The sequence below is a fragment of the Pomacea canaliculata genome, linkage group LG1 (genome assembly GCF_003073045.1).
Source record: "Pomacea canaliculata isolate SZHN2017 linkage group LG1, ASM307304v1, whole genome shotgun sequence".
Taxonomy (NCBI): Eukaryota; Metazoa; Mollusca; class Gastropoda; order Architaenioglossa; family Ampullariidae; genus Pomacea; species Pomacea canaliculata.
Genome location: NC_037590.1, coordinates 3570673 through 3585514, shown reverse-complemented (window position 1 = coordinate 3585514; position 14842 = coordinate 3570673). Strand labels below are relative to the sequence as shown.

The window sequence follows — 14842 nt, the reverse complement described above, 5'->3', positions numbered from 1 at the left end:
ACAAGCTCTCATCATACAACTTGTTTTAAAAGGAAATTAGAAAGCAGGTCACAGTCATAACTAATCAATAATACCCACCCTAAAACAGAATCAACAACATTCAAACAACAACAATCAACTGCATGCTGTACCCATCACATTCACATATGCCAGTATCCAGAAGCCTTAATGGCTGAAACAATAAGACAGCCTTTGTTAGTCTTGCACTAAGGCATAAAGAATCAATTTATTGTTGCCATAAAGGTTGGGAATGAAGATCTTAGCTATTGACATCAGCAAACATTTCAGCTTGGAATAATCAACTAATGACAAATAAATTTTGCTCACACCTTCTGCAATAATGTCATTCTAAGACAAGAGTCAGGGCTCACAAGATTACAATCTCCGCTTGTACATCGTGATCATAGTTACGCATGCTCAACTGTTTTCTGATAAAATCCTTAAGCAGGGGATGAACACTAAAGGAATCTTAGAGGAGAAAGTTTCACAAAATCTGTCCAATAAACTGGAGCAGTTATTTTATTCAAGTTGTGTTTACCGCCCAAGTAATTTTCAGTAAACTCACCTGTACAATGTTTGTGATTACATTGGGTAGCATGGATAGAGGAAACCGCATGATGTTAAACAGTGACAATGATACAAACGCTTTTTCGGCATCAAGCACATTATTTGAGTCTGACAGAGTGTAGACTGCAAAAGTTGTTAAAGAAACCTGAAATAAAAATTAAATACATATAATTTAAAAGTGCAGTTCAATAATAAATATATTGCTGAATGTTCATAACATATAAAATACACAAATCAATAGTTATTAAAATTATGTAAGCTTTGCTCTCTTTAGAAGAATGTTCTCAAGGTAAATAACCTGATAATAAACACAATAATCTGATCAATTCCACATGACTTATTCTGGCAATGCTGATCTTTGTCATTAGCATTTTCACAAAAAGGGTTAACCATGAAGAACACACTAGGAAAGCAACCTGAAAAAGTTCATGCCCACCTCACACCTGCACTAAATAAAACAAACAAACAAAACAGAAGCTAGCTCATATGCATCTAGGCCCTATCTTATTCTCAAAAACTGGGCCTGCAGTATCACATTTTATGCTGATGATGCAAAGCTTTTAGCATCTGGCCTTGCTTTTCAGCAGGTCTACACCACCACTTTGTGAGAACTTGTTCAACAACAAACTGAAAATTAATGACACACTGAGATCATTTCACTTACTTCTGCAAACAAACCAAAAAGTGTGTGAGCCTCTAGCACTTTTACTTTTTCTAAAGTGAACATCTCTCTTTGCTAGACCATTAAGACCTGTGTTGTCAGTCATTGTATCATGAATCTCATATCACTGCAGTCTGCAAATCCATCACCCTTGAGTTTTGCAGGATCAGTCACCCCAACCCCTTCCTGTCAGTTTCCACCACCAAAATGCCCATCTGCTTTTGTGGTCCTGGCTTGATGACAATTCTCTACTTGTTGATTTCCCTAAACACCTACTGAAAAAACTTCAAAGGGTTCAGAATCATGTTACTCATATTGTCTTTTGTAGGCAAAAAGTAGACCATGTTACACCCCTCATTCGTGAGCTCCACAGCCTCATCCCAATATACTTGTCTGAGCAAGTTATCTTCTTTGATCAACTTGTGAAGCCATCCTCTCTGTTCCACACACCAAACAAATTTGGCTCCACCACTTGAAATTCTGTGTCCCTTCTATTTGAATTGGGCCTACATTTGAAGCTTTGAAGTCCAGCTTCAAAACTCACCTCTTTAAGAAGTATCTTTCATGATCAATAAAACTTCTGCTTACTTCTCAGTTCTTCATCTTCACCCATCCACTTCATTTATGTTTTCTATAGTGTCATCTGTTTGCTGCTGTCTTAGTTTCTGTGTTGTTTTATTGACTGTCGATTTGTTTGTAGTCTTTCAAGCATGATGCTCTGAGTTCACCTCCACACAGAAAAATGTGATATAAATACAATTCTTATTTGATATGAATGGCCTACCATGAAAGGAGCACAAGTCCAGAAGAAAGAGCTGGCAGCATTGAGGTAGGAGGCTTGTTTCAAAACCTTCAGCTCCTTGTTGCGGATATCCAGTATCTTCTCCTGGAATGAGGGCTCCCAAGCATACAGCTTAAGGACCTGCAAACACAGAACTACATTATGAAGAAATATAAATAATTCATAAATGGCAGAAGAAGGAAGACTAAGATACTGATCAATTAGTAACTAATTTGGAATGATTTGAAGTAGGCTAAAGTTAGAATAACGAAAATGATCATGACAAAGTGATAACTCAAAAATACCTAAGACTGAAAAATATGTTACAATAAAAAATTTTTTTTTATGAGAAACTTATTGTGCATGCATGTTATTTCCCCACATACTGACTAATCCTGATTAAAATATTTTAAAAAATAGAAGACATCAGAATAATTTTTCTATTACTAATTTTTGTTCCTTTTTATTAATATTCTGCCAAAAGATGGATAGGTAGTCGTATTCTGTTGTTGTCCAGCCACCTTTTGATATAGAAATTCCATTCAAGTGGTTCAAAGCTTAATCACTCCAGTAGTAAGAATGTGTTTTTTTAACAATATTAAGTCTGAGCAGAAAATCAATATCACAGTTGTAGTATTTTGGGAGCATGACTTTAGATGGTACATTGTCAGTGTGTTCCTAACTATCCAATGCTGCGGTATATAACTGCTGTAGTCAGTCGATAAAAAGTGAGTATATTAAGAAGCAAACATCTCTTACTTTTTCAATCCCATAATGTGGTTCAGTTTGAACCTCAAATAGTTCTAGCCATAAAGACCTTCTATTCTTCATATGTTACAGTTAAATTATAGCAGCAAGCTCACAAAATATTTTTGCTCCATCTCATCCGGGGGATTTCCAACCTACCTTTATTCCACTGAGAACTTCGTTCATCAGCTTGATTCTGGCATCCTTGTGAATCATCTGCTTTACCTATAATACACAGAATTAACCAGACAGTCAAGTTTAAAAAGCTAGGAAACTGCTATGGAAGACTGAATGGATCTACTAATCGGACACTTTCTAATCCATTTTCAACAAAAAATATATAACTTTTTTACAATGCACAAAAAGCTTCTGGTGAGACTCTCATTGATGATTTCATGCTCCAGTTTTCAAGAATTAAAAAAAAAATAACAAAAAAACACACAAACTAAAGAGAAGTTTTTTTTTCTCGTTAACTTTCACTAAAAATAACACATCTGCATCACTTAAGTCTAATCAAGAACAAATATCTGGCAGAGATATTTACCTGAAGCTGTCGAGTCTTGTGTGCAATCCAAGCATTTACCGGAATAAGCAGGACCATGACTCCAATGCCAGCCAATACTGATGGACCCAAAATTTGCCATAAGAAGAAAAGTGACACACAAATCTGGAATGGCCCAGACCAGATTGTGTGGAAATATGTCATCAGGTCCATGAAACGTTGTGCATCAACTGACATCAGATTGACAATTTCACCAACAGTGGATGTCTTTTTGGCCGAGTTTGACATTACAAGAGTCTGCAAAGAGAACACATGAGAGATGTGAAATGTAAAGACGAAATGAGCTGAAAATCCTTCATTTTCTCCTCTAAAATTAACACATCAAAATCAGATAAGCAAAGACCTTAGAAGAGTTTCTGTAAAGGAGAGTGGTCCTTAGAATGATACACATATAAATAAATTACTAATGATTGTATATGAGCAAACATCTAGGTTATCCTCCCCACACAAATGACTTAGTTTTCAGTAAATAAAAAATTTACAATTAATAATAATTGACAATACACTTAATAATTGACAATACACTTAATAATTGACAATTAATAGACTGACAATAATGATAACCATCCATCGACACAAAAGAAGTAAATTTCAGACATCTATTATCTCCTTTAATGTATGAGTCATTTACAGATTTGCAAAAGCCTGACCTTCCTATACACTGCTGAAATGATGACAGATCGCAAACGCATGCCAAGCACCAAACAGCCATGGAAATACTGGTGCAGCACAATGGACTGTACAAGTGCTACCACAAATAAAAGGACTGCATATAGGTAGCCTTTCCACATAAACTCATCCTTCTTGCTGGTAAACTGAATCAGAAGCCTGCAAACCAGAGGAACTTATATATGCATCAGTTTCCAATAAGAATCAAGGTGTATATATATATACAGCTGATTTTGGCTGAATAAGCCACTGTTTAATTGGGTTCCCAGTCACTTAATCCCCAGACACTTCATCCCCGACACTTCATCCCCTAGACTTTTAATCCCCAGACACTTCATCCCCAGACACTTAATCCCTAAACTAAATCCTTAACTATAAAAATTATGAAGTCAGCGAAAAATTTAATTGAAATTCAAATTCAAATCATGCTTTTAACTTCAACGTCATTTGAACATCTACAACATTAGTTAAAGTTCATATAAGCTAGTAAATTTAATGTTCTTCAACAATATGATATGAAAATTGTTCTTGAGTGTTGGGGATGAAGTGTTGGGGATGAAGTGTCTGGGGATGAAGTGTCTGGGGATTAAAAGTCTCGGGGATGAAGTGTCGGGGATGAAGTGTCGGGGATGAAGTGTCTGGGGATTAAGTGACCGGACACCGTTTAATTGAACTGTTAGTAGAAAAACAAATCAATCAATATGCTCCACATGTTTTGGACACCCTTTGGGTACAGTCACTACTGGATAAAGAATCTGGAATAGAAGCTATTTCTAAATCTTTGCCAGTTCACTCATTAATGAACACATGTATACAAAGTAGCAATTTTGCATGGGAAAAAACCTGAAGTTGCATGTTTGTATCATTACTGGCATGTGAACTCACTCAGAAATGGACAGGCTACATGTATTTAGTATCACAGTATTTTAGTATGTTTGCTCTAGTTTCAATATATACCAAATAATGGGAATCTAACAGATAAAATTTTTAGAGCCAACAACTGTGGAATTCAGTAGACTATCAGATGAAGCTCATCTAATAAACGCTTACTCTGTAATTTAAGTAAATAGATGACAATTGTTCACAATGAATGGATTTGAAAAGAAGGTGAAAATCGGCAAAAAGGAAAATGGACAAAAACTGTAGACAGATATAAGGAAATAGGAGGGAAAAAAGGAGAAAATAAGGAACGACAAAAAAGAGAATGGAAGAATCAGAGTAACGGTGGGGAGGGGCAAGAAAAACAGAAAAAGAAAAAAAGAAATAATAGGGAAGGATTGGTAGGAGAGCAGAAAACAAAGGCTCACAACTTACTTCAACAACTGGGGACCGATAAAGACCAGGATGTCATGTGCTAGCTTGAAGCCAAAGGCTACAAAGAAGTTTCCTATGAAGGATTTGACAAGGGTTCTCAGCAAACTTGGCTTCTTATGCTCTCCATCCAACACCTTCACCTCCATGGCCACCTCACCATCTTTGAACACTGCATGTGTCTCAATCCCATTAGCCATTAAATTCTGTTGGGACCTTCATGAAAGTAAAAATTAAAGTTAAGCCTGTTGACTAAAATGTCTTAAATTCTAAATTTTCAAAGTTATAGTACAATTACCACTAAACAAACTACAATTAAACATCTTTTCTGAAAACAGCCAAAAAGAAGGTCTATAAATAAATATATATATACATTATTATTATATAATATATACATATCAAAGTTGTAGCCATTGTATGGCTTATACAATACTTTTTTATTTACATCAATACATATCCTTCTCTCACTTGTTTACAGATATCTTTTCATTATTGTATATATAATTTAGTTTTTTGCAAACCACTTCCTCTAAGTATCTCTTTTCACTCTTTGGCCTATTTTCTTATGTGTCTAAGTTAGGAGAAAAAAATATAACTCACTTTGGTTGTTTTCTAGGTTGCGCTTGCCAGTGTTTGTCAAAGACTCTTTGTACTTCAGCAGATGTGTCTTCTTTATTGAGTGACCACAAGTCACTCCGCACCAAAGCCCTTTTGAAACCCTTGATCACTAACCTGTTTTTAAAGAATCAACAGAAGCTTCAAATCTTTTCATGAAAGAAAGACAAACTCGTCTGAATTGTTGCACATCTGTTCCTGTATCAAGTGTCCGCTGAGGAAAATTATTGGACAAAAATCACAAACCAAATGCCTGTTTTCTAGAACTAACAGACAGATTTTAATTAAGTATCTTACCCCGTAAACCACCAGAAAGTAATCCTTGACAAAAATGATGCACTTCCCTCAGGACATGGATTCTATAAAAAAAAGAACATCCCACGTTAGATGCAACAAAAGTGCTTGATAAAAGTTCATTGAAGTTTTTATGGACAATTTCATCAAACGTTCACTACCCTTATCCTTTGTTCTAGCTCCATTCCTCCGTAAGTTGATTTTTAGTCACTAATCTTCATTTGATTTGCATTCTATCTGGAAACTGTTTATCTCAAAAATAAAGTATCAAAGATATGAGAATAGATGCAAAAAATTCTGTGACACTTTATTTAAATTTAAATCAAAACAAAAATCACCTTTTGCTTTTATACTAATGGTAAATAGAACTCACAATGTCTTGCTGTACCACTTCAAATTCTGGTTTTCTGTCAACAATTGCTGACAGCACAAGGGATGCCACTGACATCATGAAATATAAGATGAAAACAGAAAAATCCAATTTCTTCTCAATACGCTCCTGGTACAAAAAAAACAACAACAAACAAACAAAAAAAGTTACAAATCTGTCTAAAATAACCAGTTTTCATTTATATAGCCATGTCTCTAATATGAGTGTGATAGAGGCCAGACACCAGTTAAAGGCCTTTTGGTTAACAGTGCTGATTGGTGCACAAGTTTGTGTTGTCCAGAAAGGATGGAGGGGGCCACAGGGAGAAGGAGGTGTTTGTTGGTGGTAGCACAGGTGGTTGCAGGGGCCAACAAACAGTAGCCATAATAAAGATACCAACTACCTACGGCTGCTAAATGTTATCTTCTGAAAGTGTGAAGTGTGTGCTTTGTGGTAGGCGACACAGTTATATGTGGATGTGCCCACACCCATTCAAAAGCACTTAAACACAATGTATGCAAATATATGCAATTAAAAATGATCATGAAACCACTGACAGTTTCAACAGCATAAAGGTCTCAAAATCTGGTTATCAGAAACCTACCTGTATAACAGCCACATATATTTTAGAGCGCAACACGATCACACCCATAATGACTGACAACAGCCAGAAGAGCAAAAGTACACCAGAGGTACGAATCCCTTTCCTTCTCTCAAGGTAGACAAAAAATGCCACAATGAACTGCAAAAGATATGGTACACACAAGAGCATAACATAAACGAGTTTGACGTAGAACAAATAGGAAAGATAATGCAGACTACCTAACTTTAACAAATTTTATCTTTATCAAAAAAGAACACAAAAGAAGAGACAGCCTCTCTACTTTCTTACTTAACCATGCACTAGGGAAAAGTGCTCTAAAAATTGCATTCTTATTCTTAAATAAGACCATGAACATTGATAGATAGAAGGTAATAACTTACCATAGCAAGAACTACAAGTAGTGGGGAAACAAAATTTACTGGAGGGGTGTCCTTTCCCTGGGTTCGTTCCACGACACTTGCCACACACAGTATAGCCATTAACACTCCAATAAATCCTGCCAATACCTGTGAAGAGGAAACACAAAGGAACTTTAAAAAAATGCAACAACCCCCACCCCTTCCCTCCCTGGCCCATGAGAGCGTGAGTGTAAATGAGAATTGAACATCAATTTGTTCGTGCATATATAGATGTAAATGCATATATATAAAAACATAGAAAAGCCTCTATACTTTAATTTTATAAAGAAAACTCCAATAAACTAGGCTTTTTAAAAAAATTTTAGGCAGTACATCAACATTCCTCCTAATCAATAATTAAACATTTTTCTTGATGCCTTTTATCTCATTCTAGATCTCCCAAAAATTAATTAATACTAAATCCACATGCCGAATTTCAGCCAAGTGTTTAAATAACCCCAGAGAAGCCCTCCCTTAAAACTGTGCCTATATACCATGACACTCTTCACAATTCCAATGAAAAAAAAAATCATCTCCATAAAAGAAGTTCATGACATTTCTGGTCTAGAAAATTCACCTTAAAGATGTCTGCCAGAGCGAGAAATTAGAAATCAGTTATAAAGATTTTCTGAGATATAAAATCTCACATTTCCATCATCTTGACAAGTTATGCTTTAAATAAGATGGGAAGAACTGCAGTACCACAGGAAGGTAGAAAGTACAGCAAAAAAAAAAAAAATGTTTCAAAAAATCTGCTGCAACAGGATCAAAACAATTTTCTTGCATGTATAAAGATGCTACTTTCATAAAAACTTTCACCAAACAAGTTCTGAAAAAGAACCTCATAATTTCTTACAATTTTGCCACTGCTGAGCATGTTCCACTTGATGACCCGATCTTTCAGGTGCCACAGTGTATATAATTGGTAGGGGGTCATAAGCAACAGAAAAACCAATGGCACCCACATGAGAACTGTCTTCTGAAAACATGGTGTGAAGTCAGGATTTGTTGTGTTCCATGATACTTCCTCATCCTGAAACCCCCAAAAAAGAGCATGAGCAGCTTGTAGAGTATAGACTATGTGTATCAGAAAGCAAAAACATAAGTTACGTCACAAATCATATGACTGTACAAGTCCATTGTTGTTTCCATTCTGCTGCATAGCTGTACAATGTGGATCCTGCTGAGTTGGAGTGGCTAATCCAGGCATTTAATGGAAGTTGTTCCAAATTTTGTGCAAGGAACATAACAAACGAGTTCGTTTGCAATGGAAGCCTGAAGCAACCATTGCTAGACACCATCAAACTACACAAACTGGCTTGGTTCAGACATGACACACTACCAAAGACAGTCCTTCAGGGGCTTGTCAGGGGATGACAACATCAAGACAAACATGAAAGAATGAACTGGGCAACCACTGACAGATCTCCAGGTGCACAACACTGGCCCCATCGGCACACCCTTGCTGCAGCTGATCTCATCTAGTCTCCACAATTATAGATACTGGCAGCTTGACCCCACAGGTAGCCCAGCTTGCTCCAGATATAAATTTATAGTAACATTTATTTATGACTATAAAACACCATTTTAAAGGGAATCTGTACATTCAGAAAGATCTTCAAGACCTATGAAAATGATTTGTAAATAAACTGAGAATGCCATCTCTTTAAGTTTCCCACTTGACCTGTAGCTGTGGTGATCCTCTTGAAAGTGGGTAGCTGTAGCAGAAATGCTTACTTATAGTCACAAAAGCATGCCATATGCTTGTTATGTTTGTAATTCAACTCTAAACGCTGATTTTATTCCAGTCCAATTGCATTGCACATTATGGTGTTGGGGTAGCATAGTAAGAATCCCATATTCACACATACAACTTATCCATAACACAGGTAATACAATGAACACAGAAACTGATATAACTTCACAGGTATACACGATTCAAGTCAAGTCACCATTAATTTAGAATGCTTACGAATCTTCTGCAACTTAATAAACACAACACTATTTCTGATGTGGATCATTAAAAATAACAAAATATTTGTTCCCATCAATCTTACATTGATGAGTAATGAATAAACAGCATTTAATTCTGACAGACTATTAGGCACAACACATTAGAATTTCTAACAATGCATGAGGTATACATATTTCTCCAAAAAATAGGTCACTTCGAATTGCCTGACAGACTATGGGCTAAATGACCTTTGGTCTTCCAGTCAGCAAACCAAGTCTGACAAGGAGATGACGACCTGCCTGCGAACCTTCCTGAAGATAAGGTTGCTTAAATGCTACAGTACTGTTTATAATTCCACACTGTCTCTCTATCAGCACACCTGGCTGATAGATACACTTGTATGTATGGTATCTATGAATGAAAACCATAACTTGTATCTTTATGCTTCATCTTCAACAGTTTGCATTCATGTTGATCTAGTCCTCATACCCCAATAATATTCCCAAAGCCACCTTCATATGAAAATAAATGGTGCTTTTACTGCCCACTTTACGCAAAAGAAACAAGAACTTGTAAATAAATAAACAGATAAAATAAATAAATCTGTTTCACCCTGAATCCCATTAAAATCCCATTAAACTATTGCTCTCTGAACATTTATGTGCAAGAAGGCATTAACATTTGTAGCCATGCAAGGTGTTAAAGAAAAAAAAAATTATGCAGCACATTACATCCTGACATATTTATATCCTTACTTTATTTTTAAAGGCGATCAGTGATACCGAGACAATTAGATAACTGAAGATATGAGATTTATGAGAGACTTTGAAATAAGCTTCACATTTAGTTTGTTGTTTATAAATATTATTAATGGATTAAGAGACTACATTTTGTGATTTTAAAACTTTGCAGGAGAGGAAATAGAACTGCTCACACAAACACTTCCTCTCACTCTCTTGTGCATAATAACCTAATAAAAAGAATGTACCCCAAATGTACTTTTAAACAATCGGAAAGAAGTACCGTATGAAGAGTATCCTGGGCTTACAAATTAATGATCTGATATGATAGAAAATAGATGCAATGAGTTTTTAGCCTTTATCTATTTAATAGTGAAACTAATTCATTCTGACACAGATTACAGACTACAAAATTTTGAGATTCTAATATTTTGTAGGACAGGACAGAGAATTGCTTCCTTTCTTTTTATCTCTCTCACACGCGCGCACAGTATTCACTCAATTTAACTTTATGTCCCTTTTAAGAGACAAAGATATGCCCTTCATACCTGGGTATATACGTGTGCGTTTACTCAGTTCAGCATAGTTTTATTGAAATTTTGGGTGCGATGAGTGATAACACGATTTTCTGAGCACGTATAAGATTAAAAACAATGTACCCAAAATGTACTCTAAAAATATCTACAGGCGTGCACTAGACGCACGTCAAGTGTGCTTACAAATTAGCGATCTGATGAGAAGAAAATAATGGAGTTAACAGCTTGTACTCCTGTAGTCCTTGTACTCCTGATACTCCCTTGGCACTGCCAAATTGTTACATCATCTAGTAAATGGGCCGAGAGCTAGAGCGATTGGCGACTATAGTTTTGTTCATGAATCAGATGGGAAAAATCAATGAGTGGACGCTGACAATAAACAGCAGGACAAAATCAATCCATTCCCTAAATGCTTTCGTTCAACTACTTGCTTTAGCTATGATATGACATTATATCATAAAATTGTACATGAAAACAAAAAGGTCTTACCCAAAACGGGGATCCACAGAAGCCATCCCCGTCGCCGACCGCCATTCTTTGAAAGGGGTTGTCACTCGTGTGACCACGCTTATGAAATCACTGCACGAGCCTCTATCTCCAGTGGCCTCCCTTGTGTAAACACCGATGACGCAGCGATATTCACGAGAAGGACAACAGAACATTTGCTGAAAGATAATGAGTTCTGTCTTGTCATTAATCCAACTCTAAAAATAAAAGTATCAAAAAAGGTTTGATATACAGTTTTTTAAAATATACAAGGTCGCACACCGTGTGATGCAGTTTTAAATTGTTATATGTACAGTTTGTACACCAACGGGGCAGTACGTGCTGGATCGGCATCAGGCCCAGCGTAGTCACGAACTTGTATTACTGGACATCTGGCAGACAAATTTTTCCAGCTAACTACTAAAACGAGGCAAGATGCTACAAAGCTTCCGGTTTATTCATATTTCAGATTAACTACTAAAACGAAGCATGCTACTACAAAGCTTCCGATTTGTTCACATTATTTGTTTAGGCTCGCCGAGAACAGCGGAGAACTTCGCAAAAGGTTAAGCTTTGGTCTTGGCAGACAGACAGCAGTCCACCTATAGACTTCCATGGTGTAGTGTTAGAATACTCGCTTGATACCACTGCAGACATAAACTCAATCAGGGTTCAGATCTCGTCTCGGAACATTCTCTGTATCACTATGTGACACCCGTTTGCAGCCAATCAGTCCGTTCCTTTCCTAGAACAACATGTACAGATCGAGGAAAGTTTGCCAAGTATAATTTCCCACTAAAATATTCTAGCTCTTATACCCGTTGCCCGTTGGGTAAGCTATTTAGTCTAATACCTCGCGTTGTGTCTCCTCCCATCTATTACACACTCACACTTTACAGACCTCTGAGTCGCAACAGCCGTCGCCCAGGAAGGTATGCAGACGAAAAGTAGAGTCATTCATATTAATAATAATATAAAGATTAACGAGCGGTAGCACTAAGCATCAATGCAAGAAACAAGAATTGGACAGTGAGGTGAACTACAGGGCACGGCATGACAGCAGATCGATGGTCACCATGCCATGAAATAATCTGGGGTTTTCGTTGTTTATATTAAAGGTTCATTAATTTGTTTTCAAAGAATAATTATCAATACGAATTTACATACATCACATTGAGAATATAATGATCTGGGGAGAGGAGACAGCCGCTAAAGAATTGATATCTGCCTGACTGCCTGTCTGATTCTATTTGACAAACTGAATGTCAATTAATGCTTAAAAGACGTTACGTATTGCACTATATCCATTTTTCAAAAAGAGTAGCACACAAAGAAAGTTTGGGTAATTCTGTGTGGCATGATGAGAGTAGACTCGTTTGATAATGGAATATCATTACAGTAACGTCTTTACTTCCTTTCCACCACCAGTTGGTGCAACTTACCTTGTAGAGGTGTGGTGGCTTGAGCGCCTTGCCGATCTACAGAGCTATGTCGGCAGGAACCTTGCGTTACTGGCAGGTTAAGCCAAGCCGAACAGATCTCAGGGGAGAGGCCAGGTTGGGGGCTTTGCTTTGGGCTAACAACCCACTCATATTAATAAAAAAAAAGTTACAGAAACCGTAACAGTACCACAACAAGAGCCTGGTCGGGAAGCTTCTTCTATAGAAGAGCTTTAATATGACGCGTGCTAGTGAAAGCCTTAAGGAAGTCAGCTTGCCGACCTCGTCCATCATCTTTACCTGACATACCACCATCAGCTGAACACTGAACAACTTCACGTCAACACCTGTCCTCCCACTAAGACAGAAATCATCAAAGCTATCAAAAGCATGAAAAGTGGCAAAGCAGCAGGCCTGGATGGCATACTCCCAGAAACATTAAAAGCAGACCCAGAAACAAACAGCAAAAATTTTACAGCACCTCTTACACAAGATCTAGGAAAAAGAGCTAGTACCAACAAACTGGAAACCAGCCCACTTGGTCAAGTTACCGAAGAAAGGAGACCTCTCTCAGTGAAACAATTGGCGGGGGATCATGCTGCTGTCCGCCTACTCCCTATCTGGAACTCCCGAGCAAAATGCCTCCGCAGTAAGACCCGCATCTTCAACACCAATGTGAAGGCAGTCCTGCTGTATAGTTCTGAAACTTGGAGAGTGACAAGCACTATCAACAACAAGCTCCAGAACTTTACCAACGCCATATTCTGGGAAGATGATGGCATGAAAAGATCTCGAACAGCAGCCTGTGGAAAAGAACCAACCAGAATGCCACTAGCCAAGACATCAAAAAGCGCAAATGGGGCTAGATAGGACACACCCTGCGCAAACCAGCTGACACCATTGCCAGGCAGGCACTTGACTGTAATCCTCATGGGAAGAGGAGAGTTGGTAGACCACAGCAGAGTTGAAAAAGAACAGTAGAGAGCGAGGCAAAGGACGTGGGATCCACATGGGCCCAACTGAAGGGGGGAGGGTCTGCCCTAAACTTGGTCCGCTGGCGAGGTGTTGTTGAGGCCCTATGCACCTCGAGGAGTAACAAAGATTAAACTAAACTTTACTTCCTTTAATGATAAGTGGAAGAAAGCAAGCTACATCATGTTGTCACGCAGGCCTGACGAGTGGGAGGGACAGGGAGGCTGGTGTACCCGAAAACCGCGGCTGTGAAAGGGGTCATTCTGTCTTTAGTGTATTTTTTTGTTATTTATGAAAAACACAAAACCATGAACCATAGATCAGTCGAGTTTCAAGTCTACGGTGTATTATTCTACATTTCTAAGTCCTGGTGGTGTTGTTATATATTAGTTAGGTGTCTGGCGGGGTACGTAGCGCGGCTAGGGAAGGAGGTGTAGTCAGCGCTATGATGTTCTTGTCATGCTGAACACGACTAGTGTCGGAAGGCAGCTGGAAATGGATTATTTATGGTCTACAACTTGACAAAATAGAGCAAGCTAATTAGTGTTATAAATATCAAAATGGCCCTTGGGGGGAAAAAGGTTTCCCACCCCTGTCATAGAGGAAGGTAAGGCAACGAGAGAGATGGGTGCCGCCCTCACATAAAGCTGGCCCCGAGAAAAGTGAGGTTTCTAACACCTCATCCCATTGACCTACAAAAGGTTACAGGGGACGACCTTTAATTTGCTTTCTCTGTAATGATTTTTTGGTTGGAGACGCAGTAATAGTGAAGGTGCGCCAGTCGGACCTATTCTGCACCCCGCTCAGTAGGTCTCGCAACTAGCGGCCTTATCACTCCCCTTAATCTTCACCTAAACTTAAACACAATGACTGCGCTAAAAATCTGACAGAGGTTCGCCAGTTCAAATATTTCCAGTTTCACCGGTACACGTCAAATAGTGCTGAGGCATCATTCGTAATACATGTCAAAAGGGCGTGTTTCATCTGCTTGGCTTATATCTAACTGCAACTTCCATCCGCTATGAAAGGGGAATTATACCAAAGATACTGAACACTAATATTACTATATTTGATCGTATTCACAACGTATAAGTTTGCATATTTCTAAAACTATCATGAAACAGCGCAGAGATGAT

The 14842-nt window shown here is 37.8% G+C and overlaps 1 protein-coding gene across 7 annotated transcripts in view; it reads right to left on the bottom strand.

Moving 5' to 3' along the window:
* Nucleotides 1-14842, bottom strand: part of LOC112559222 (multidrug resistance-associated protein 1-like) — a 52699-nt gene that overhangs the window by 34525 nt on the left and 3332 nt on the right. For all 7 annotated transcript variants that reach the window (XM_025230285.1, XM_025230330.1, XM_025230319.1 and 4 more), the window contains 13 exons: nucleotides 11299-11474; nucleotides 8436-8612; nucleotides 7562-7687; nucleotides 7182-7319; nucleotides 6581-6706; nucleotides 6211-6272; nucleotides 5899-6030; nucleotides 5302-5514; nucleotides 3969-4146; nucleotides 3301-3555; nucleotides 2916-2981; nucleotides 2013-2150; nucleotides 566-712 (listed from right to left, as the gene is read on the bottom strand). In XM_025230285.1, the coding sequence (XP_025086070.1) occupies nucleotides 566-712; nucleotides 2013-2150; nucleotides 2916-2981; nucleotides 3301-3555; nucleotides 3969-4146; nucleotides 5302-5514; nucleotides 5899-6030; nucleotides 6211-6272; nucleotides 6581-6706; nucleotides 7182-7319; nucleotides 7562-7687; nucleotides 8436-8612; nucleotides 11299-11343 (1803 nt within the window). In that variant the 5' untranslated portion in view covers nucleotides 11344-11474. The remainder of the gene's footprint in view (nucleotides 1-565; nucleotides 713-2012; nucleotides 2151-2915; nucleotides 2982-3300; nucleotides 3556-3968; nucleotides 4147-5301; nucleotides 5515-5898; nucleotides 6031-6210; nucleotides 6273-6580; nucleotides 6707-7181; nucleotides 7320-7561; nucleotides 7688-8435; nucleotides 8613-11298; nucleotides 11475-14842) is intronic.